Source organism: Cetorhinus maximus, chromosome 29, assembly GCF_964194155.1.
Source record: "Cetorhinus maximus chromosome 29, sCetMax3.hap1.1, whole genome shotgun sequence".
Taxonomy (NCBI): Eukaryota; Metazoa; Chordata; class Chondrichthyes; order Lamniformes; family Cetorhinidae; genus Cetorhinus; species Cetorhinus maximus.
The window spans coordinates 4,249,460-4,274,954 of NC_135907.1; the positions used below are offsets into that span (position 1 = coordinate 4,249,460).

Sequence of the window (25,495 nt, forward strand, 5' to 3'; positions counted from 1 at the left end):
CAATTCCAATTCTTTGAACGCACGAGAGTGATATATCTGTTTCATTCCCTCCCCTCACGTCAACACAAATTACCCAGCTGCAGTGTGACCAGGCTAAGACAGACTGTAAAATTCTTGACATTTACTACAAGGGCCATTTCTTTAAGCAGCAAGATAGTCCTCTAGAAAACTGGGTTTCTAGAAACAATTACTGAATGCTATCTGACAGACATTTTCTATTCAGAGCACACACTGTTTTTGAATTCTATTAACTGTAATTGGGCTCCTTGAACAATGATGTCCAAATGTCTACAACAACAGCTTGCCTTATATGACACCTTTAGTATGGTAAATTGTCCCAAGTCACTTCACAGGAATGTTAGCAATTAAAATGCCTCCCTTGCAGCACTGTGGGTTTACCTACACCACATGGACAGCAACAGTTCAAGAAGGCAGCACATCATCACCTTCTCAAGGGCAATTAGAGATGGACAATCAAAATGTTGGCCTAGCCAGCAATGCCCACGTCCCATGAAAATAAAAAAAATTGACACCAAGCTACACAAGGAGATATTAGTGTAGAAGTAGGTTTTAAGGAGTGTTGTAAAGGAGGAGAGAGGGAGAGCTTTAGGATAAGGTTTCTAGAGTTTATGGTCTAGGCAGCTGAAGGCACGGCCACCAATGTTGGAGTGAATTGGGGATGTGCAAGAAACCATAATTGGAGGAGTGTGGAAATCTTGGAGGGCTGGAGATGACGGAGATAGGGAAGGGCGAGCACATGCTGAGATTTGTAAACGAGAATACTCTGTGCTAGCTTTGTGTGTTGCATGGAAAATATTCTAGCTAACCTGCTTCAAAGATTTTGTTATTTTAAATGTATGTGTCAATTTACAGTACCTCCATGGCTGGGGTTTTCTGTTTGCCAGCTTACGTGGCGATCTTCAGTTCATTCACTTAAACTGGGCAGGAAATCTCAGGCTGGGTGAGCAGAGAAATGGAAACTCCAGCCAGTGAGTACAATTTTGAGTGTACTGCATGTAATTAAAGGAGTCTAAACCATTTGTTAGGATCACATGCTTTCATACCTTGTATTTTATTGTTAGAACATAAAATCAGCAGTCCAACTTAGAATACAGAGAGGCCTTGCAATACCTTAAAATCAAAATCACTGTTTGATGGTGATGAAATAACTCAAAGCATGTTACATCAGATTCTGGCTTTCTTACCAGTGTTTCAGGGATTAAAATCATTGATTCCATCCGTTTTATTTGCATAAACCAAAAAAATTGTGGTCCTTATAATGAAACTTCCTTTTTAAAGGAAAGAGAGCAGCTCTAGTGAGAGCAAACCTGTACAGGTTACTGCCGTCCTGAGGGGATTTTATTCAGACGTATATAGATATTTGTGCCAGTGAAAGATTTCAAGCAGCTCCAGCCAATAGCATAAATGGTCCCAGTGGTTGTCAGCTTTCAATCGGTCATAACTCGGATCTTGTCTTTGTGATCCTTGGTCCCTTTCGAAGCTCTTTTCTTTTGTCTTCTTTTTTCCTTCTTTTCTCCTCGTCTTTCAAGGCTTTATGAAAAGCATCGTTATTGTGAAGGAACTGTAAAATAAAAACTGCAGTAGATCAATACTAATAGAAAGAGAGGGATTATAACAGCTCAGAAGCTCAGAGTTCCATTAGCTGGTCCTGTCAGCTGTGGGTAGTACTCTCGTCGCTCAGGCAGGAGGTTATGAGTTCAAGTCCTATTCCAAACTTGAACGCCAAAACCCAGGGTGGTATTCTCAATGTGGGACTGAAGGTGTGTTGCACTGTCGGAGGTGCTGTATTTCAGACCAGACCTTAAACTGAGGCTGCCTCTACTCTCCTAGTAAAGGTCCCTATTCTGAAGAACAGCAAGAGAATTTTCTCTGGTATCCTAGTAAATATTTATCCCTCAATCAACATCATTAAAACAGATTATCTGGTCATTATCATGTTGCTGGTTGTGGGAGCTTGCAGGGTACAAAATTGGCTGGCACATTTCCTATAACAGACACCAAAGTTCCCTTTAATTTCCTCATGCTGTATACGGCCCATTTGTTGCACTGTGCAGTCCCATTGAGACTGCTGTGCAGCTGCACATCTTAAAGGGACACACGGCCTGTTTGTTTCCCGCGCAGTACGTTCTGGATTGCTGCGCTGACAGTGACGATATTTCAAAAGTGCTTCATTGGCTGTAATGGGAGGTCCTAAGGTTTTGAAAGATGCTATGGAAATGCAAGTTCTTTCTTTTTTAGACTTACTGCCCTCAGCTTGCTGAACCTTATCCCAGTTTCTCAACTGGGCAGCTGACCAGAGTGTCACAAGTCAGCAAAAATAGTCACAACTCAGGAAGAGGGGAAAATGTCAGATTCACCCCATTGAAACTGGGTTTCATGTTGATTATGAGGTTCTGCTGGCAGTGGATTATATTCACACTCCTAGCACACATACACACATAGCCAAAGGACACACATAGTTGAGTGGTATGAGAAGGGGTGAAAATAGGAGGGGCGGTGGGGGGGAAGCTTGTCCATTGTGTCCATAGAAAGTGCACAGCAACATTCAAGAGGAATGGGAGAAAATAATAACCTATTGAAAAATTTCCAGTGATCTAGTTGGTTCATAGTGTAACGTTCTTTTCTAACAAGATTCTAACTAAATGCAAGCACTTCATCTAACTAGGCGCTTACAGCTTGACAAAACTTTTCAGAAGGTCAGAGGCCATTAATGACGAACAGCACATTTGTCTCAATCTTCATCTCCACTTCAACAGCTCTGAAGCTTTATGTGATAAATCTTTTTCTTCAAAATTTATTTAACTTTGCATATTTTGTTGACTTGTTGCTCGTGAATCTGACAGCTGTTTTATTTGTTTATTTTTAATATTTCCTAACCAAAATTTAACTCACCAAATCATTTCTGTGGCTTTGCAGATCATTTAGGTCACTGATTGGTGGGCTATCCCCAAATCACTTCTACTTTGAGTTACATGACTGAAAAAGACTTGCACTTATATACACTGCTGCTTCAAATCTCTCTGAAAAATCCCATAGTACTTCACATACAGCAAATTACTTTAAACTGCAATGATTGTCATTATGTATACAACCACAACAGCTATTTTGCATGGGATTACACAGAATTTACAGCACAGAAACAGGCCATTCAGCCCAGCTGGTTCATGCTGGTGTTTATGCTCCACATGAGCCTCCTCCCACCCTACTTCATCTCACCCTATCAGCATAAGCTTCTATTCCTTTCATGCACCTATCCAGCTTCTGAATTACTCAGTGCATTACTCAGTGTTTTATATTTATGGCCCCTAGTTCTGTTCTCCTCTACGTAATGGAAATATCTTATCCAAATCTACCCTATTAAACCAGTTCATTAGTTTAAGTTTGGTCACCCCTCTGTCATCTTCTACAGGAAAGAGTTTGGTCTTTCCTGACAGTTGTAACCTATCAGTTCTAATATCATCCTTTTGAATCTTTTTTGCATCTCTCCATTGCCTCTGTTTCTTCCATCGTGCTCCAGTGAATTGCCTTGGGCCGTTTTCTTATGTTAAAGGTGCCACCTAAATGCAGCTTGAAGCATGCTGAATCTTTTTGCACCTTGGAACAGTGACTTGAGGATATATGTGCACAAACTGTCAAAGGTGGCAGGGCAGGTTGAGGAAGTTGTTTAAAAAAAAGCATATAATATCCAGGCTTTACAAATTGAAACATAGAGTACAAAAGCAAAGAAGTTTTGATGAACCTTTATAAAACACTGGTTTGGCCACAAGTGGAGTATTGTGTCCAATTCTGGGCACTACACTATAGAAAGGTGTGAAGACTTTAGAGAAGGTACAGAACAGATTTACAAGAATGGTTCCAGGAATGAGGAACTTCAGTTATGAGGATAGATCAGAGGTGTGGTTGTTCTGCTTACAGGACAGAAGATTGAGAGATTTGATAGAGTAATCAAAATCATGCAGGGTTTAGATGGAGCAGATAGAGAGAAACTGTGCCCTTTGGTGGGAGGATTGAGAACCAGAGGACACAGATTTAAAGTGATTGGAATAAGAAGCAAAGGCAACATGGGCAAAAAAAAAAAATTACACAGTAAGTGGTTAGGATCTGGATTGCACTGCTCGAAGGTGTGGTGAGGGAAGATTCAATCATGGCTTTCAAAAGAGATTTGGATAAGCACCTGAACAGAGAAAAATTCCAGGGCTATGGGTAAAGGACAAGAGAATGGGACTGAGTTACTCTTGCTGGGAGCAAGTGTGAACACATGAGCCAAATGGCCTCCTTCTGTGCTGTAAATATTCCATGATTCTAAGTCTCTGGAATGGGCTTTGAATCCACAAACTTCTCATAGAATGATGCAGCACAGGAGGAGGCCATTTGGTCCATTGTGCCTGTGCCAGCTCTTTGAAAGAGCGATCCCATTAGTTCTACGCCCCCAGCTATTGCCTCCGTACCCTGCAAATTTTCAAGAATTTATCCAATTGCTTTCTGAAAGTTCTTATTAAGAACTTCTATCATCCTTTCAGTCAGTCCATTCCAGATCATAACCACTCGTTGCATAAAAACGTTTCCTCATGTCACCTCTGGTTCTTTTGCTAATCACCTTTGAATCTGCGTCCTCAGGTTACCAACCTTTCTGCCTCGGGAAACAGCTTCTCCTTATCCAGTCTATCAAAGTCCCTCATGATTTTGTACACCTCTATTAAATCTCCCGTTCAAGGGGAGGTTCAACTCCTCTGTCTAAGGACAGCAACGTCAGGTTCACCAGTCACTCCATATAACTTAAGTCCCTCGTCCCCAGTATCATTCCAGTAAACTCCTCGGTACCCTCTCTAAGGCATTTGCTGACTCAGAGATGACAGCGCTACCAACTGAGCCAAAGCGGGCACTACAATTGCACAAAAAAAGAGAATTTTGAAAGGATTTTAGATTTTCTAACAGTATAAAATGAAAACTAAATGCTTTACCAGAAAAGAGCCCAAGTGGGGCAAATGAATGCTTATGTGCACCACATGGTGATAGTGTTAGAAACCTGGGAACAGATTGCCTGACTGTCTCCAGACCAGGGAAAGGATGTCGTTTCTAAACTTTTTCATCCAGTGACTGTAAATATCTAAAAAAAAATAATCAACGAATGAAAGGTTCTTTTTTAAAATGGAAGGTTATTTACTTACGTCTTCTTCCTCATCTTTAAATGGATTTTTATAATCTGGAGATTTTTCACTGATCCCAAGCTCCTGCGCCATCTGTTGGACAGGATAAAAACATAAGGCATCATCTACATATTATAAACATACGTATTAGGAGCAGGAGTAAGCCACTCAGCCCCTCGAGCCTGCTCCACCATTCAATAAGATCATGGCTGATCTGACTGTAACCTCAACCCTACGTTCCTGCCTACCCCCAATAACCTGTCACCTCCTTGTTACTCAAGAATCTATCTAGTGCTGCCTTAAAAATATTCAAAGACTCTGCTTCCACCGCCTTTTGAGGAAGAGTGTTCCAAAGGCTCACGACCCTCAGAAATAAAAATTCTCCTCATCTCTGTCTTAAATGAGCGACCCATTATTTTTAAACAGTGACCCCTAGTTCTAGATTTTCCCACAAGAGGAAACATCCTCTCCACATCAACCCCATCAAGACTTCTCAGGATCTTAAAGGTTTAAATTAAGTCACCTCTTATTCTTCTAAACTCCAGTGGATACAAGCCTAACCTGGCCAGCCTTTCCTCATAAGACAACCCACCCATTCCTAGTATTAGTCTAATAAACCTTCTCTGAACTGCTTCTAATGCATTAACATCTTTCCTTAAATAAAGAGACCAATACTGTACACAATACTCCAGTTGTGGTCTTACCAACGCCCTGTACAACCGAAGCATAGCCTCCCTACTTTTGTAATCAACTCCCCTCACAATAAACGATAACATTCTATTAGTTTTCCTAACTACTTGCTGTACCTGCACACTAGCTTTTTGTGAATCATGCACTCGGACACCCAGATCCCTCTGAACCTCAGAGCTCTGCAATCTCTCATCATTTAGATCATCATCTGCCGACTGATGGCTGGAGTGTGGGGGCAAGTCATGTGACAAAACCTCCAGGAATATATTTAATCACAGTTGACAACCCTAGTGAAGGCACAGCTGCCAATGATGGAGCGATGAAAATCGGGGATGCTAACAGCCAGAAAATTGAGAAGCACAGATATCCCAGTGGATTGTGATCCTCGAGGAGATTACAGAGAAAGGGAGCGGTGATGCCATGGAGGGTTTTAAAAACCAGGATGACAGTTTTAAGATCGAGGCGTTGCTGGACCAGGAGCCAATACAGGTCAATAAGTATAAGGCTGATGGGTGAACAAGACCTGGCTCAAATCAGAATGCTGGCAGCAGGGTTTTAGAAGAGTTCGAGTTCACAGAGGTAAGTAATATTGAGACACTAAGGTTCTCCATCAACCAAGTGGCATAAGTAGAATGAACTATGGTTCATATTAATCAGAAAATTGTAAAAAGCACAAGGTTTATGTGTGTATTCTGCCTGTGTGAACTCAGTGCTAGCTGAGTGGATTGACTGAATGGATTGTAAAGATGGCCTCAATGCCGGGCTGACACTGCTGCTAAAAACCAGTTTAAACTTACAAAAATAAAATCTTCATTTTTTTAACCTTTCCTCCTCCTCTTTCACTTCCTCAGAGGCATAGATACACAAAGGACTAAAGGAAGTGAAGCAGGTTCTTAAGCCATAAAATAAAGCAAACCATGCACTGGAGTTACTTTCTAGAGGGATAGAATTGAAAAGCAGAGAGGTTAGATGAAACTTGCATCAAACACTGGTCAGTCACATTTGAAAGTATTGCATGCAGTTTTGGAATCCGCATCATAGGAAGGATGTGATTGCACTAGAGTGAGTGCAGAGGAGATTTACCAGGATGTTGCCTGGGCTGGAGAGTTTTAGTTATGAGGAGAGATTGGATAGACTGGGGTTATTTTCCCTGGAGCAGAGGAGATTGAGGGGGGACATGATTGAGGTGTATAAAATTATGAGGGGCATAGATAGGGTAGACAGGAAGGAACTTTTTCCCTTGGTGGAGGGATCAATAACCAGGGAGCATAGATTTAAGGTAAGGGACAGGAGGTTTAGAGGGGATGAGAGGGAGAATTTTTTCACCCAGAGGGTGGTGGGAATCTGGAACTCACTGCCTGAAAGGGTAATAGAGGCAGAAACCCTCATAACATTTAAGAAGTATTTGGATGTGCACTTGCAATGCCATGGCTTACAAGACTATGGGCCTAGTGCTGGAAAATGGGATTAGAATAGTTAGGTACTTGTTTGACCGGCGCAGACTCGATGGGCCAAAGGGCCTTTTTCTGTGCTGTAGACCTCTATGACTCTATGAAAGGCATTGGAAAAGGTGCAAAAAAGATTCATGAGGCTGATACCAGAACTGAGAGGTTATATTTATCAGGCAAGACTGACAGGCTGGGGCAATCTTCTCTAGAAGAGATGGCTGTGGTGACCCGATAAAGGTCTTTAAGATTATGAAAGGATTTTTATCAGGTAGATATAGAGGTGTTCCCACTTGTGAAGGGGATCAAAACTAGGGATAATAAATATAATATATTCACCAATAAATCGAATAGGGAATTCAGGAGAAACTTCTTTACCCAGAGTTGTTAGAATGTGGAACTCAGTACTACATGGACTGGGTGAGGCGAATAGTATTAATGCATTTAAGGAGAAGCTAGATTAACATGAGAGAGAAAGGAATTGAAGGGTATGCTGATGGGATGAGATAAAAAGGGTAGGAGGAAGCTCATGTGGAGTTTAAATGCTGGCATGGGCAAGCTGATCAGAATGGTCTGTATCTGTGATGTAGACTTGGTGTAGCATATCACTCCACAATAGAACAGGTAGGCAGATGAGTCACTCTCAGACATCTGCTAATGCCACTCCGCAATTGTTCTCAGAAGGTGCCAGGCGTCTCTTTCTCAGATTGGTGGGATGAGACTGTGAACCCATCTTACAAACTTCTTGAGCCTGTGTCGAAACACTCTGCACCAGTCTCCAAGTCCATATGTTTTATACCTACATCAATAGTTTTATACATTGGAGATAAACAAAGCCTTCCAACCCTCAAATCTCTCACCAGATTTAGAAGCTGTGTGTGTGGCCCTCCATTGAAAACTCCTGTCTGATTACAGAAACTGATTCCCCATCGGATCAAGTGGTTCCAGTTGGAGTTGCGATCAAAGTAATGGTGGACAATCTTCGGAAAACGCAGAGTCACATCCCCAAAGAAGGCTGTGTTTTCAACAATGTGGGAATAAGCTGAAAAGCAAAGCAGGATTGGCACATTATAGGCGGAAAGCTTATTTACGTCACTCAAAGAAAACACATCCACTTTAGAGACAGTTACATCAAACAGACAAACTGTTCCAGCTTGGAGCCACCATGGTACCAGCATCCAAATTTCAGATATTATACTCCATTTCCGTACTTCTCCACTCCTTCTGAAAGTGCTGACATGATTGAATATGGATATAAAAGATCCCAAAGTATTATTTTGAAGAAGAGCAGAATAAATCTCCCTAGTATCCTGGCCAATATTTTTCCTTCAGCCCACATCAATAAAATGGATTGCCCTACATCATATCAACAATTTCCTGTTCCCTGGCCCCAATCGCCTCCTCTTCACCATGGACATCCAATCCCTCTACACCTCTATCCCCCACCAGGATGGTCTAAAAGCTCTCCGCTTCTTCCTTTAACAGAGGCCCAAACAATCCCCAACCACCACTACTCTCCTCCGTCTGGCTGAACTTGTTCTCTCACTGAACAACTTCTCCTTAAACTCGTCTCATTTCCTCCAAATAAAAGGTCTGGCTATGGGTACCCGCATGGGCCCCAGTTTTTATGGGATATGTGGAACATTCCTTGTTCCAGTCCTATTCAGGCCCCCTCCCAAAACTTTCTCTCCGGTACATTGATGACTGTTTCGGTGCTGCTTCATGCTCTCATCTGGACCTGGAAAAATTTATTAATTTTGCTTCCAATTTCCACCCCTCCATCACTTTCACATTACTGACACTTCCCATCCCTTCCTTGACCTCTCTGTCTCGATTTCTGGTGATAGATTGTCCACCAATATTCATTACAAGCCCACTGACTCCCACAGCTACCTCAACTACAGCTCCTCACACCCCACTTCCTGTAAGGAATCCATCCCATTCTCTCAGTTCCTTCGCCTTTGTCGCATCTGTTCCGATGATGCCACTTTCCAAAACAGTGCTTCTGACCTTCTTCCTTAACCGAGGTTTCCCACCCACGGTGGTTGACAGGGCCCTCAACTGTGTCCGACCCATCTCCTGCACCTCTGCCCTTGCACCTTCCTCTCCCTCCCAGAACCATGATAGGGTCCCCCTTGTCCTCACTTTTCACCCCATCAGCCTCCGCATTCAAAGGATCATCCTCCGCCATTTCCGCCAACTCCAGCATGATGCCACCACCAAACACATCTTCCCTTCATCCCCCCCCATCGGCATTCCGTAGGGACCGTTACCTCTGGGACACCCTGGTCCATTCCTCCATCACCCCCTAACACCTCAACTCCCTCCCACAGCACCTTCCCATGCAACCGCAGAAGGTGCAACACCTGCCCCTTTACTTCCCCCCTCCTCGCCATCCAAGGGCCTAATCACTTCTTTCAAGTGAAGCAGCGATTCACTTGCACTTCCCTCAATTTAGTCTACTGCATTCGCTGTTCCCAATGCGGTCTCCTCTACATTGGAGAGACCAAACGCAGACTGGGTGACCGCTTTGCAGAACACCTTCGGTCTGTCCGCAAGCATGACCCAGACCTCCCTGTCGCTTGCCATTTCAACACTCCACCCTGCTCTCATGCCCACATGTCCATCCTTGGCCTGCTGCAATGTTCCAGTGAAGCTCAACACAAACTGGAGGAACAGCACCTCATCTTCCGACTAGGCACTTTACAGCCTTCCGGACTTAACACTGAGTTCAACAAATTCAGATCATGAACTCTCTCCTCCATCCTCACCCCTTTTTGATCCCCTTTTTCCAAATATTTATCTTTAAATTTTTATATATACATTTTTTTCTCCACCTATTTCTATTATTTTTTAAAAAAATTATTTCCATTTATTGTTTTATCCCCACCTTTTGGCCTATTTTGATCTTTTCTCCCACACCATCCCCTCCCCCCTATCCGACCCCAACTAGGCCCAATCGTCACTTGCTCACCCTGCTTTCTACTCTTAATGTCACATTAGCACCTCCTTTAGCCAGTATCGCCACCATCAACACCCCTTCGACCTTTGCTTTATGACATCCTTTGCAGTCTCTCCTTTGCCTCCACCTATCACTGGCCTTCTATCCAGCTTCATTTGTCCCACCCCCCTTAAACAGTATATATTTCTCCACATTTCTACTTCTCTTTAGTTCTGAAGAAGAGTCATACGGACTCGAAATGTTATTGTCTTTCTCTCCACAGGTGCAGTCTGTCAGACCTGCTGAGTTTTTCCAGCAATTTTTGTTTCAGATTTCCAGCATCCGCAGTATTTTGCTTTTATCTGGTCATTATCTTTGTTATTTGTGGCATCTTGCTGTGTGTAAATTGGTTGCTTCATTTCCTACACCAGTGACTGCACTCCAAAAGTACTTAATTGGCGTAAAGCACTTTGGGACATTGTGAGGCTGTGAAAGATGTTATATAAATGCATTTTTTCTTTATAAATGGTGTTTAATTAACTGTAGGGGACAGAAGAGTTGAGCCTAATCATGTCCTTAGCTGTTACTGACAATCCTGAGCTTTTTATTCATTCCTGAGATGTCAACATCACTGCCAGGGCAGGGCCCATCCCTTGTTGCCCCTGAGAAGATGATGAGCCTTCTTAAACTCCTGGAGTCGGTGTGGTGAACGTGCTCCCACAATGCTGTCAGGAAGGAGGTTCCCAGCAGACATCAGTAGAAAAGTGACCTGGTGTGGAGACCTTGACCAGTTTGCCTCTCCCTAGCCCACGATATTGAGCCCAATTATAGCATCTCCCTGGTGGAAGTTTCCAGCTCATTGTGCCTATGCCAACTCCCTGACAGAGCAATCCCAAACCTCATCTCTCCCCATCGTCCTCCATTCTAATTTTCAACCAGATTTTCATTAAAAGGTGCAATGGTCTCTACCTCATTAACTCTGTGTGTCAAAATGTTCCATGCTCCCACAACCCATTGTGTAAAGAAATTCCTCCTAACATCTCTCCTCAATCTGAAGTGATCATTTTAAATGATGACCCCTCATCACTGACTTACCAACCAAAAGAAATGGTATTCTTCTATTCACTCCATCAAAGTTCTGTATAATTTTAAAACCCTCTACTAAATCCAGTCTAAGCCTGCTCTGCTCTAATTGAAATAGTCATAGGAACATAGTAGGAGGAGTAGGCCATTCAGCCCTTCGAGCCTGCTCCGCCATTCATTAAGATCATGACTGATCTGGTTGGGGTCTCAGCTCCACTTTCCCTCTCAAAAATCTATCTAACTCGCCTTTGAATAAATCCAGTCTCCATTGCTTTCTGGGGAAGTGAATTCCACATACCAGCGACCTCTTATTCTTAAACTGTGTCCCCTAGTTCTAGTCTCCCCCACAAGAGGAAACATCCTCCCGGTATCCACCCTATCCAGACCCCTCAGGATCTTATATGATTCAATAAGATAGTCCACACTTGCTCAAGCCCAAGAGGACAGATGGTGCCTTGGTTTAACATCTCATCTGAAAGGTGGCACCCCTGGCAGTGCAGTACCCCCTTCAGTACTGCGCTGGGAGTGTCAACTTGGAATCTATACTCTGGGGCGGAACTTGAACCCACAACCGTTTGATTCAAAGTCGAGAGTGCTACACACTGAGCCCTGGCTGACAGCCAAGCAGAACAAGGGACAAAACAAAAGCTTATGACATAAAGAAAAATATTCATCCTATAGTCACCATCTTTGAGTTTCTCATCATGAGGCAGTGGTCCATCAGCTTGCACATCAGCGCCAGTCAGTATTGTCTTGGAATCTTCCAATACCTGTAATTAATGGAAATCAAACTGTTTTTATCAATTTAAAAAGCCTTATATTTTCTAATCTGTTCTGAAGAAATGGACTCAGTTTTAAAATCAATCTGCTTGGTTTTCAAATTTTCTGCAGTCTTTTTTCCTTCTAGGCAGCAAGTGCTGATAACTTCTAAGAAACTGGTTTGAAGAGGTTTTTGGGCCAATCATTGTGAGGGAGCTTTGTAAAGCTATACATCTGATCGTGGAGTATTGTGGGTTCAGAACTCTGTGTGCACTGATGTTAATTCAGCTCTGGGGCCAGCCATCTTAAATTTGACAAGACGCCCAGTCTGGTCTTATCGTCTGGAACACTCCTCAGCATGTTTTCCAATAAGTGGCAATCAAGACTGGAGGACTATAGAGAACATAAAACAACTGTACATTGGGAGGAATAGTGACAGGCCTGATTTTGGGATTCAGGGAAGGGGTTATTCACTCTATATCTGCTAAACTGATACAAAAACTTGCATTTATATAGCAGCCTTAATGTAGTAAACTTCCCAAGGCACTTCACAGGAGCATTATCAAATAAAATTGACACTGAGCCACAGTGGGGAGATGGTGGTGGAGTGGTAATGTCACTAGACCTTGCCTCCTTAGAGAAGGAAATCTGCTCTGGCCTACCTGTGACTCCAGACTGAAATGTGGTTGACTCTTAACTCCCCTCTGCAATAGCCTAGCAAACCACTCAGTTCAAGAGCAATTAGGGATGGGCAACAAATGCTGGCGTTGCCAGTGAGATCCACATCCCATGAAAAAAAGCATTAGAAGATATTAAGACAAGTAAGGTAGGTTTTAAGGAGCATCTTAAAAGAATAGAAAGATGAAGAGATAATTCCAGAGCCAAATTTGAAAACAAGGCTGCTAACAGTGGAATGATGAGGAGGCCAGAGTTGGAGACGTGCAGAGCTCTGAGGATTGGAAGGTGGGAGGATGTTACCAGAGAAGGGAGGTGGTCATGGAGGGATTTAAAAACAAGGATGAGCATTTTAAAAATTGGGCTTTGTTCAATTGGGTAATGGACAAACAGAATGGTGCAGATTAGGATATAGGCAGCAGAGTTTTGAATGAGTTTATAAAATAGGAAGTCAGCCATGGGAGGAGAGCATTAGAACAATCAAGTCTAGAAGTAACAAAGACATGGATAAGAGTTTCAGCAGCAGATAATCTGAAGCAGGGCCAGAGATGGGTGATGTTACAGAGGTGAAAGTAGGCAGTCATGGTTTTATGGAGCAGATATGTGGTCAGAGGCTCATCTTGCAGTTAAAGAGGATGACGGGTTTGTAGGTAGTCTGGCTCAGCCTCAGTGGCCAGGGCAAGCAATGGAGTTGGTGGCGAGTGAATGAAGCTTATGAGGGGTGCCACCGATCAGGCTGAAGATCACGTACTATGTCCTGACCATCTCTTTTCGCTCACCTTGAACAATCCTTTCAACATGATGTCGATAATCTTGTACTGCTGATTAATGTCATTCAATTCAATCATGTTCTTCAATGCATGCATCTGGTCCTTGCGTTTTGTTTCAAAGAGCTTTCTATCTAATAGTTGTGTTGTTCAGGAAAGTATGCAGTGCCATAGATTCTTCAGCATGGTTTTGTTCACAGTCCAATGAATGCACTGAACGTGCAATGTTAACAAGCAAATTCCTATTCTACTAACCCCCTACCCCCAACCATAAAATTGATATATGATGTCAGCTCACCTGTCCATTTCAGTAATGGAAAGCACTCATTCAGTCAGGTTCTCTGAATGCCCAGTGAGTTTATATAGTGAGTAGCTGGGTCAAACTGGCCATGAAAAGGTCCAGTTTCAATTCCTGGTTTGTACTGCATTAATTAATCTCATCTGGGGCTGCTACAAATGGGTACTGTTTAATTGGTATGGGATCCTGGTTCTGACAGTAATCCTCACAGATATGTGAGTAAGTAGACATTGGGTGAAAGGTCCAACGTTCAACTATCATTAAACAAATCAAATCATAATGTCCAGGGGGCTGTTGTTAGAACAGAGATTATGGCAAGATTTGAGGCAGATGTTTAAAATCACAAAGGGATGGGAAAAAGTAAATGGAAAAAGACTTCTCTGGTTCAGGAGTCTAGAAAGAGAGAATATTGTTATGTGATTAAATATTAAAGGTTTAGGACAGCACAAGAGAAAAGCTCTTTTGTTACACAGAGGGCTGTGAAATACACAATCAGAGTTTGTGATTGAAGCAAAGAGCACATCAAAATAGATAGGCGGATGGAGAGAGAGAGGCGGCGAAAGGGAGAGATGGGGAGAGATAGAGAGAGACAGATAGAGAGAGACAGAGTTGGAGAGAGATAGAGATAGACATCGATAGATAGCTGGATGGAGAGAGAGGGAGAGACTGGGAGAGATGGGCAGATTGATTTATTGAAAAACCATCATGGTGTCAGGTGCTAAATTGTGATGACTATACAATCCATAACATAATTATGGACAATCATTAAAATAAAAAAAGTATTAAATAATAAAAAGGATTGCAGAGTTATTAACATTTCAGTATACAAATAATTACAATACTTTGCAAAATGCAGATCTCCTTAATTTACATAATAAATATGAAAGATCTACAGCACTCTGCATTTTGTATTAAACTCCATATGTTGTCAGGTTGAGTTCATTAAATTCTCAATCATTTACATACTGAGTTTTATAAAGTTAGGGGATTGGGCTGTCTCATAGTCTGTTCATTCTATATCTTATTTGTGGAATGGTGTTGGAAATGGGAGGTGGGATTCAGAAGAGTTTTTTAGTGATGTCCAGACAGAGCTCTTTCCGTCTTTCAGCAAGGGAACCCATATTCCGTTGTTTAATTGTGTCAGAGTAGCTTTGTCACGTGTTACCTGGCATCAGTTTCAGTGGTCGTTTCTGAATGCTTTTAGGCTTGTTCACATGTTCAACATGGGAACAGAACAAGCACATGGGATTAGGATTTGTGTGGAAGATAATCACCAACATGGACTGGATAGGCCAGTTTCCATGTTACAATTTCTATATAATTTTCAAAAATTCATAATTTCAGCTCCATCTTCCCTTCCCTCCCTCCTTTCCGTGAGCACCCTCTACTGCTTCAATCAAGTGGTCATTGGAAATCGGAGCTGGGGTAGGCCATTCGGCCCCTTTCTTGAGCCTGCTCCACCATGCAACTAGATCACGGCTGATCTCCTATCTCAACATCATTTTCCTGCACTATCCCCAAATCCCTTGATGGCTTCTAGAAATCCATTAATCTCTGTCTTGGTCATTCTTTGTGTGATCCTAAATAGTATCAGCAGGCTATTGGACAGTAGAGTCCACCACAGACAAGTGCAATTCTGTCTTCGCACAACATTTCACAAACAGGAATCACTGGCCAGTGTCCACGAACTAGAACCCTAGCTCTCTACTAAACAGTGATCAAGGCTATACTTTAAGAGAAGACCACAGGCAGGAACCTCCACTGTGAGCCAAACCAAGGCCCCCTGGACTATCCCAGGAAGTAGGGTTCTTTTTGCCATGTTTGCCTTGACATTTGTAATAGATTGGAAGGAGGTAGAAAGATTATATTCTATTTACAATCCCAATGAAAACCCATCAGTGTCACAAAGGATACAGATTTCTAGACTTGGATCCAGGTTTTGTTTCTGACCATTGGACGGTTTGAATCCGTTCAAGCATACACTGATCATAATCACACAAATCCGTAGGACATCCATGATCTATTGTAAAGAAAAACAGAAACATTAAATATCAATGAAACAGATCTACATATAGATCAATTGGAATGCATTTGACCTCACAGTACCATCCTCAACACGCTGCAGAATTTGAAAACTACATTTTAGAAATTTTGTGGGAGTGGAAAAAGGAGTTTCATGCTGCATCAGAAAGTGAACTATCTTCCAACCTTTAGAGAGTTATCAAGCATTCCCAGCTCAGCTAAAACATAGGTGAGATCCCTTGTAAAGTTATCTCTACTTTGTCTCACCCATAACCTTCGACAGGTGTGGTTAAAGTGACACTGTCACAGACACTTATTTCATTTAACACCTTACACACACACATAAAATACAGGTAAATGGACCTTACCCGTGTACTAAACAAACCTCTCCTATCATTCACTGGACCCCCCTGCCACAGCCCTTTCCATCCAGACTCCTCCATGCTCTTCCACCAGAGCTTTCTACATCCAGACTCCTCCTCTGCTGTCCTGCCAGAGCCCTCTCCATCCAGACCCCTCCCCCCGCCGGAGCCCTCTACATCCAGACCCCTTCCCCACACTCCTAACAGAGCCTTCTCCATCCAGACCCCTTCCCCACACTCCTAACAGAGCCTTCTCCATCCAGACCCCTCCCCCACACTCCTACCAGACCCCTCCCCCCGCCGGAGCCTTCTACATCCAGACCTCTCCCCCACACTCCTACCAGAGCCTTCTCCATCCAGACCCCTCCCCCACACTCCTACCAGAGCCTTCTCCATCCAGACCCTTCCCCCCACACTCCTACCAGAGCCTTCTCCATCCAGACCCCTCCCCCACACTCCTACCAGAGCCTTCTCCATCCAGACCCCTCCCCCCACACTCCTACCAGAGCCTTCTCCATCCAGACCCCTCCCCCACACTCCTACCAGGGCCTTCTCCATCCAGACCCCTCCCCCACACTCCTACCAGAGCCTTCTCCATCCAGAGCCCCCCCCCCACATTCCTACCAGTGCCTTCTCCATCCAGACCCCTCCCCCACACACCTACCAGAGCCTTCTCCATCCAGACCCCTCCCCCACACTCCTACCAGGGCCTTCTCCATCCAGACCCCTCCCCCACACTCCTACCAGAGCCTTCTCCATCCAGACCCCTCCCCCACACTCCTACCAGGGCCTTCTCCATCCAGACCCCTCCCCCACACTCCTACCAGAGCCTTCTCCATCCAGACCCCTCCCCCACACTCCTACCAGAGCCTTCTCCATCCAGACCCCTCCCCCACACTCCTACCAGGGCCTTCTCCATCCAGACCCCTCCCCCACACTCCTACCAGAGCCTTCTCCATCCAGACCCCTCCCCCACACTCCTACCAGGGCCTTCTCCATCCAGACCCCTCCCCCACACTCCTACCAGAGCCTTCTCCATCCAGACCCCTCCCCCACACTCCTACCAGAGCCTTCTCCATCCAGACCCCTCCCCCACACTCCTACCAGTGCCTTCTCCATCCAGACCCCTCCCCCACACTCCTACCGGAGCCTTCTCCATCCAGACCCCTCCCCCACACACCTACCAGAGCCTTCTCCATCCAGACCCCTCCCCCACACTCCTACCAGAGCCTTCTCCATCCAGACCCCACCCCCACACTCCTACCGGAGCCTTCTCCATCCAGACCCTTCCCCCACACTCCTACCGGAGCCTTCTCCATCCAGACCCCTCCCCCACACTCCTACCAGAGCCTTCTCCATCCAGACCCCTCCCCCACACTCCTACCAGAGCCTTCTCCATCCAGACCCCTCCCCCACACTCCTACCAGAGCCTTTTCCATCCAGACCCCTCCCCCACACTCCTACCAGAGCCTTCTCCATCCAGACCCCTCCCCCACACTCCTACCAGAGCCTTCTCCATCCAGACCCCTCCCCCCACACTCCTACCAGAGCCTTCTCCATCCAGACCCCTCCCCCACACTCCTACCAGAGCCTTCTCCATCCAGACCCCTCCCCCACACTCCTACCAGAGCCTTCTCCATCCAGACCCCTCCCCCACACTCCTACCAGAGCCTTCTCCATCCAGACCCCTCCCCCACACTCCTACCAGAGCCTTCTCCATCCAGACCCCTCCCCCCACACTCCTACCAGAGCCTTCTCCATCCAGACCCCTCCCCCACACTCCTACCAGAGCCTTTTCCATCCAGACCCCTCCCCCCACATTCCTACCAGTGCCTTCTCCATCCAGACCCTTCCCCCACACACCTACCAGAGCCTTCTCCATCCAGACCCCTCCCCCACACTCCTACCAGAGCCTTTTCCATCCAGACCCCTCCCCCCACATTCCTACCAGTGCCTTCTCCATCCAGACCCTTCCCCCACACACCTACCAGAGCCTTCTCCATCCAGACCCCTCCCCCACACTCCTACCAGAGCCTTCTCCATCCAGACCCCTCCCCCACACTCCTACCAGAGCCTTCTCCATCCAGACCCCTCCCCCACACTCCTACCAGTGCCTTCTCCATCCAGACCCCCCCCCCACACTCCTACCAGAGCCTTCTCCATCCAGACCCCTCCCCCACACTCCTACCAGAGCCTTCTCCATCCAGACCCCTCCCCCACACTCCTACCAGAGCCTTCTCCATCCAGACCCCCCCCCCAACATTCCTACCAGTGCCTTCTCCATCCAGACCCCTCCCCCCACACTCCTACCAGTGCCTTCTCCATCCAGACCCCTCCCCCACACTCCTACCAGAGCCTTTTCCATCCAGACCCCTCCCCCACACTCCTACCAGAGCCTTCTCCATCCAGACCCCTCCCCCACACTCCTACCAGAGCCTTCTCCATCTGGATCACTCCTCTCCCCCCTCCCCCCCCCCCAGCCAGAACCCTCTGCATCCAGACGCCCCCCCCCCCCTTCCCCTTCCCCATCTAGGCACAGATACTGCTTTGCCTGTTTGCCCTAATGAAGGTGCTTATTATTGGCTGTGTTGGTCTTTTTTCTGCTGGTCTGGAGTTATTCCAGTTGATCAAACTGATGATGATGATGCCAGCTTCCCGGGTGTGGAAGTGAGGCGTTTTCACCCACGCTACTCATGATTTTAGCCAATAACCAATGTGACCAAGGAAGTTAATGACACCCAACAATCAAAAAACACTCACTCTCAGCCTTTCATCAAACCATTTCACCAATCCACACACCAAGGGTAAAACCCATATCAAACACCTTCTAAAATAGTACTGAGATCACATGCACATCAATAGTGTCTATTACTCATTTTTATTTGCTAATTAATAATGTAATTAGCCACATCGTAATACCCAATTAGTTCCATGCGGCTAACATATTAGTTACATTTTAACTTGTCATACTGACCAGTTCTTCGATCTCTTGACAGAGATTTCCAATTGGTGCTGAGCTACAGATGCTTCTGTCCTGTGGACTATTAGGAACAAGGTCCGTATCTTTTTGGACAATACTAGCAATGAGAAACAGTCCAACAGCCGAAGTAAAAATAAACTTTGCTTATTCCTCTTAATGTTTCTGATTTAAGACATATAATGGCCTCAGAAAGAGAGAGTGAGAGCTTATGTTCTGGCTGGAAATCTACATCACACCTCCTATTTATACTTCTCTTGGTAAAAAATGGAAGGATGGCCTGATAATCTGAAATATCTGTACTTGTGATGGACAGCTCAAATAATTGAATAGCTGAATTTTTAAATTGATTCCAAGTGTCTTCAAGGTGCTTGGCAAAATTTAAATTTGCTTCCCCTGTCTCTTTTATGAAAATATTAATTGCACATACACATTGTCTATCACTTTTTAAAAGGAAACATCATTTTACTCACAGTCACTGACCTTCAGCCACTGGACTGGGGTCAGGCGAACTGTAGCCTATGAAAGCTATTAATCAGTGAGCAAGAGACAGTGTCTTACTACAGGGGGAATAACAGCAACAACTTATATTCAGTTTTTAAAAATTCATTCACGGGATGTGGGCTTCGCTGGCTGGGCCAGCATTTATTGCCCATCCCCCTAGTTGCCCTTGAGAAGGTGCTTCACAGCAACATTGTAAAATAAAGTCTGACACCGGGCCGCATAAGGAGATATTAGATCAAATAACCAAAAGCTTGGTCAAAGAGGTAGGTTTTAAGGAATGTCTTAAAGGAGGAAATGAGGTAGAGATGTGAAGAGATGTAGGGAGGGAACTCCAGAGCTTGGGGCCCAGGCAACTGAAGGCACGGCCACCAATGGTGGAGCGATTATAATTGGGAATGCACAAGATGGTGGAATTTGAATTCAATAAAAATCTGAAATTAAAAGTCTAATGATGACCATTAAAAAACCATTGCCGATTGTCGGGAAAACCCATCTGTCCTTTAGGGAAGGAAATCTGCCGTCCTTACCTGGTCTGGCCTACATGTGACTCCAAACCCACAGTGATGTGGGTGACTCTGAAATGGCCTAGCAAGCCACTCAGTTCAAGTTCAACTAGGGATGGGCGATAAATGCCAGTGAGGCCCACATCCCACAAATGAATAAAAAAATTAACAACTCCTTTTACTTTTAGACAGGAGTACATACGTTACCATACATTTACCAACAATAAAACCCACCCACATTCCAGTTAACTTATCCCTTTGAACGCGCCAAGCTCCCTGATCCTACAACCAACTATTTTCAGATGACGGAATAACCCTTGTAATGGGACGTTTCGATTGGCTATCCATTCAACGGCCTCATGAGAGGCTGATTGAAAATCAGGAGGTGCCTTCTGCACACAGATCCAGTTGGGCAAGTTGACGTCATGTATCCCACGGTCTGGAACTCATGGTCACAATTGCACTTTGGGTCATCCCCTCCTCATCCACTTCTGGAGCAGGTGGCTGTGTTGTCCATGCCCTGCGTGGATTTGGTTTGAGCACTATTCTCGAGAAAGGTCGAAGACCGGGACCTCTGCTGTTGGGGCGGTGATGCGGTGTCCCTTTTTAGGTGGTATGTGTCCCGTCATTCTGCCCATCTGGTTAATGGGTTGACAGCCGCTGCACAAATATTAGCTGCAGTTTCCCAGGGTGGTCTGCGTGATCTTAAAACATTTCCCCCCCACAACATTGGTTACACAGGTTTGGCATCAGCAGCAGATTTATTGCAGAGCCAGACCATTCATCAATTCAGTGTTGGATAAAGCAGTGTGAGAGTTTTAATGGAGGAGTACAGCAGGTGGAGGAGGAGCCTGCAGTCTAGGCTGACTGCAATCACCGACCCATATCTGCTTTTTAATCCACATTCTCAGCAACAGCAAATAGCCCAGCCCCAGCCTGAACAGAGTCATTCGGCCCATCCTGCCGATGCCCTGAATCTACTTTCCAATTAGTCCCCGTGCACATCGCGCAAGAGACAGTTTAATAATTAGATCTGTTGGGCCTACCGAGTCGCAAGGTCTGACCGTGAAAAGCACCTTTTTATCAACCATTTCACGGAGCGCCCAGGCGGAGCTCCTCTCAGCTCGGCGCCCACCGCTCGACTGATTCTGCGCATGTGCGCCCGGGCCGAGGCGTTCCACCAATCGTCCGGCAAATTGACGTTCGCATGCGCATCCGGACCAAGCTCTGCCACCAATCAGCTGCCGGAAAGCTGAGCGCATGCGTATCCAGGCCAAACGTTGCCACCGCGCTGCCGAAAAGTCGCGCGCCGTGGCAAGTCGCTCCTCCCAATCAGCGACCGAACAGTCTCTGTCAATTCAAAAATAGCTGGAAAAACTCAGCAGGTCTGACAGTTAACGTTTCGAGTCCGTGTGACTCTTCATCAGAACTGAGGAAATAGAGAAATGAGGTGAAATATAAGCTGGTTGAGGTCGGTGGGACAGGTGGAGCTGGATAGAGGGCCAGTGATAGGTGGAGATTGCCAAAAGATGTCATAGACAAAAGTACAAAGAGGTGTTGACGGTGACATTAAGGGTGGCAAGCTAGTGGCAGATGGCCCTAATGGGGGGGGGGAGAGAAGGGATCAAAATGGGCTAAAAGGTGGAGATAAAACAATATATCGAAATAAATTTAAAAATAGGTGGGAAAAGAAAAATATATATATTTTTTTAATTTTAAATTATTGGAAAAAGGGGGATCGGAAAGGGGGTGGGGATGGAGGAGAGAGTTCATGATCTGAAGTTGTTGAACTCAATATTCAGTCCGGAAGGCTGTAAAGTGCCTAGTCGGATGATGAGGTGCTGTTCTTCCAGTTTGCGTTGAGCTTCACTAGAACGTTGCAGCAGGCCAAGGACGGACATGTGGCCTTGAGAGCAGGGTGGAGTGTTCAAATGGTAAGCGACAGGGAGGTCTGGGTCATGCTTGTGGACAGACCCAAGGTGTTCCGCAAAGCGGTCACCCAGTCTGCGTTTGGCCTCTCCAATGTAGAGGAGACCCTGTCAATTGTTGCTTTGTAAATGACTGGAGGATAATGTGAGCATCACTGGCTAGACCAGCATTCATTACCTACCCCTAATTGCCCTTGAGCAAGACTTCCCTACTTTTATACTCCATTCCCTTTGAAATAAAGGCCAACATTCCATTTGCCTTCCCTATTACCTGCTGAACTTATAGTTAGCCTTTTAGGAATCATGCATAAGGACTCCCAAATCCCTCTGTGCTGCAGCCTTTCTCCACTTAAATATATTCGGCTCCTCTAATCCTCCTGTCAAAGTGCATAACCTCACATTTTCCCATATTATATTCCATCTGCCACTTTTTGCCCACTCACTTAACCTGTCTATATCCCTCTATAGACTCCTAGTCATCCTCATCACTTGCCTTCCTATTTTTGTACCATCCGCAAATTTGGCGATAGTACAAATAGTCATTGAGTCATAGAGTTATACAGCACAGAAACAGGCCCTTTGGCCCATCATGTCCATGCCAGCCATCAAGCACCTATCTATTCTAATCCCATTTTCCAGCACTTGGCCCATAACCCTGTATGCTATGGTGTTTCAAGTGCTCATCTAAATACTTCTAAATGTTGTGAGGGTTCCTGCCTCTACCACCCCCTCAGGCAGTGTGTTCCAGATTCCAACAACTCTCTGGGTGAAAAAACTTTTCCTCAAATCCCCTCTAAACCTCCTTCCCCTTACCATAAATCTATGCCTCCTGGTTATTGACACTACCGCTAAGGGGAAAAGTTCCTTCCTATCTACCTTATCTATGCCCCTCATAATTTTGTACACCTCTATCAGGTTCCCCCCCCTTCAGCCTTCTCTGCTCTAAGGAAAACAACCCTAGTCTATCCAGTCTCTCTTCATAGCTGAAACGCTCCAGCCCAGGCAACATCTGGTGAATCTCCTCTGCACCCTCTCGAGTGCAATCACATCCTTCCTATAGTGTGGCAACCAGAACTGCACACAGTACTCCAGCTGTGGCCTAACTAGCATTTTATAAAGCTCCAACATAACCTCCCTGCTCTTGTATTCTATGCCTCAGCTAATAAAGGCAAGTATCCCATATGCCTTCTTAACCACCTTACCTACCTGTGCTGCTGCCTTCAGGGATCTGTAGACATGTACACCGAGGTCGCTCTGATCCTCTGTACTTCCTAGGGTCCTGCCATTCATTGTGTATTCCCTTGCTGTGTTAGTCCTCCCAAAATGCATCACCTTACACTTCTCAGGATTAAATTCCATTTGCCACTGCTCTGCCCATCTCACCAACCCATCTATATCATCCTGTCTAAGGCTTTCCTCCTCACTATTTACGACACCACCAATTTTCGTGTCATCTGCGAACTTATTGATCACACCTATATTCATGTCTAAATCATTAATGTACACTACAAACAGCAAGTGTCCCAGCACCGATCCCTGCGGTACACCACTTGTCACAGGCTTCCAATCGCAAATACAACCTTAAACCATCACCCTCTGCCTCCTGCCACTAAGCCAATTTTGGATCCAATTTGTCACACTGCTCTGGATCCCATGAGCTCTTATCTACTTGACCATTCTCCCATGCAGGACCTTGTCAAAAGCCTTACTGAAGTCCATGTAGACTACATTAACTGCACTACCCTCATCTACACAACTAGTCATCTCCTTCAAAAATTCAATCAAATTTGTTTGACATGATCTCCCCCTGACAAAACCATGCTGACTATCGCAGAAGTCGGAGCCGCGCCTGCCATTGATAAAGAGGCCAGTTAAGGCCCTTAGCAACTCAGCTGATGCTGATTGAATGTTCCCCGTGCGACTTGTCAATCCTTGCACAGGCAGGTGGGCAGCCCACAATTCGCTAAACCTCATCCACGTGCGGCATAAGAAGGGTCAGCAGCATTGTCGATATGAGTAGTGAGGAGTTTTGGAGATAACTTGCTGCTGGTGGCTTATTGGTACTTGTCAGCTGAATCTCTGATCGGGGCTTCATTCAGAGCATTTCCAGACGTCATTCCAGGACTCGTTGGTGTCTTCCAGGCCCCCTGAGGATTCGGATCGTGTGGACCCTTCCAGGTATCAGACAGCCTTGTGGTCTCTGCTGGAGGCACCTCCTCTGAGGAGGGAGGGGCAGAAGGGGGAGGAGGCCAAGTGTCCCAGTGCAGGTCCAGGGGAGTGACCTGCGGGAGGAGAGTTGCAGGCACAAGGGGCGCAGGGCCAGCAGGTAGTCCAAGGCACAAGGGGCCGCAGAAGATGCCACTATCCTGCTGCCAGGGTTTACAGGCGGTGATGTAGCTACTTCAATATGTCTGAGGTGCAATGCTGAAGGTGGCTCCATCTCTCCAGCGAGACTGTGACCTCCATTTGTCAGATGATCGGGCCTGAGATGACCTCCGACTGCGTGGATGGACACTTCATGCCAGTGGCTCTGAAGGTCACTGTGGCCTTCAATGTCTATGCCTCTGGCTCTTTCCAGGGCTCAGTGGAGCATCTGTGTGGAGCCTCCCAATCAGCTGTCCACAGTTGTGTCAAGCTGGTGACAGATGCTCTGTTCAGGCGGGTATTGACTTCACTCATTTCCGTAAGACGAGGCCAGCCAGGCTGAGCGAGCCAGAGGCTTTGCAGCAATTACTGGGATGTCCTCCCATCCTGGGTGCAAGTGGGTAAGCCGGATGCCTTCGTCAACAGGAAGGGATTCCGCTCCATGAACGTGCAGATAGTGTGTGACCATAGGATGCAGATTCTGCAAGTCTATGCAAGGTACCCAGGCAGACCCCATGACACTTACATCCTGAGACACTCCCAGGCGTCAAGGCTATTCAGTGCTACAGCCCATCTGGATTGATGGCTCCTGGGAGACTAGTGCTATCCCCTGAAAAGGTGGCTCATGATGCCTCTCCGTCATCCAAGAGCAGCAATACAACAGGAGCCAAACCTCCAAAGGGGGGTGGTAAGAGAGGACCAAAAGACTTCAGAAGATGCGCTTCCGATGCCTGGACCGTTCGGGGGAGCACTACAATAACCCCCCAGAGCGGGTGTCACTGATAGTGCTTGCATGCTACGCTCTCCACAATCTGGCAATGGCAAAGGGGGACCCACTGGAGGAAGAGGATCTTGACACAGCTCCATAGGCCACAGATGATGAATCCCGGAGTGAGTCCGAAGAGGAGCACAGTGAGGAAAATGCTGAGGGTGTGGAGGGAGACTCAGTAACGTCTATGGGGGCAGGGATGCCTTGATCCAACGCTCCTTCAGCTAGGCTGCCAAATAA

General features: G+C 45.7%; 1 protein-coding gene across 6 annotated transcripts in view; it reads right to left on the reverse strand.

Annotated features, from left to right (window-relative positions):
• Positions 1-1,038: 1,038 nt before the first annotated feature.
• The window catches only part of ccdc134 (coiled-coil domain containing 134), a 156,372-nt gene continuing 131,915 nt past the window's right edge, over positions 1,039-25,495 (reverse strand). For 4 of the 6 annotated variants that reach the window (XM_078532112.1, XM_078532113.1, XM_078532114.1 and 1 more), the window contains 6 exons: positions 15,741-15,846; positions 13,541-13,662; positions 12,013-12,097; positions 8,164-8,345; positions 5,190-5,261; positions 1,039-1,582 (listed from right to left, as the gene is read on the reverse strand). In XM_078532112.1, coding sequence (XP_078388238.1) covers positions 1,457-1,582; positions 5,190-5,261; positions 8,164-8,345; positions 12,013-12,097; positions 13,541-13,662; positions 15,741-15,843 — 690 coding nt within the window. In that variant the 5' untranslated portion in view covers positions 15,844-15,846 and the 3' untranslated portion in view covers positions 1,039-1,456. Of the gene's footprint in view, positions 1,583-5,189; positions 5,262-8,163; positions 8,346-12,012; positions 12,098-13,540; positions 13,663-15,740; positions 15,847-21,240; positions 21,988-25,495 lie in introns of those variants that run through there. The other 2 variants (XM_078532110.1, XM_078532109.1) reach the window with 2 other exon arrangements.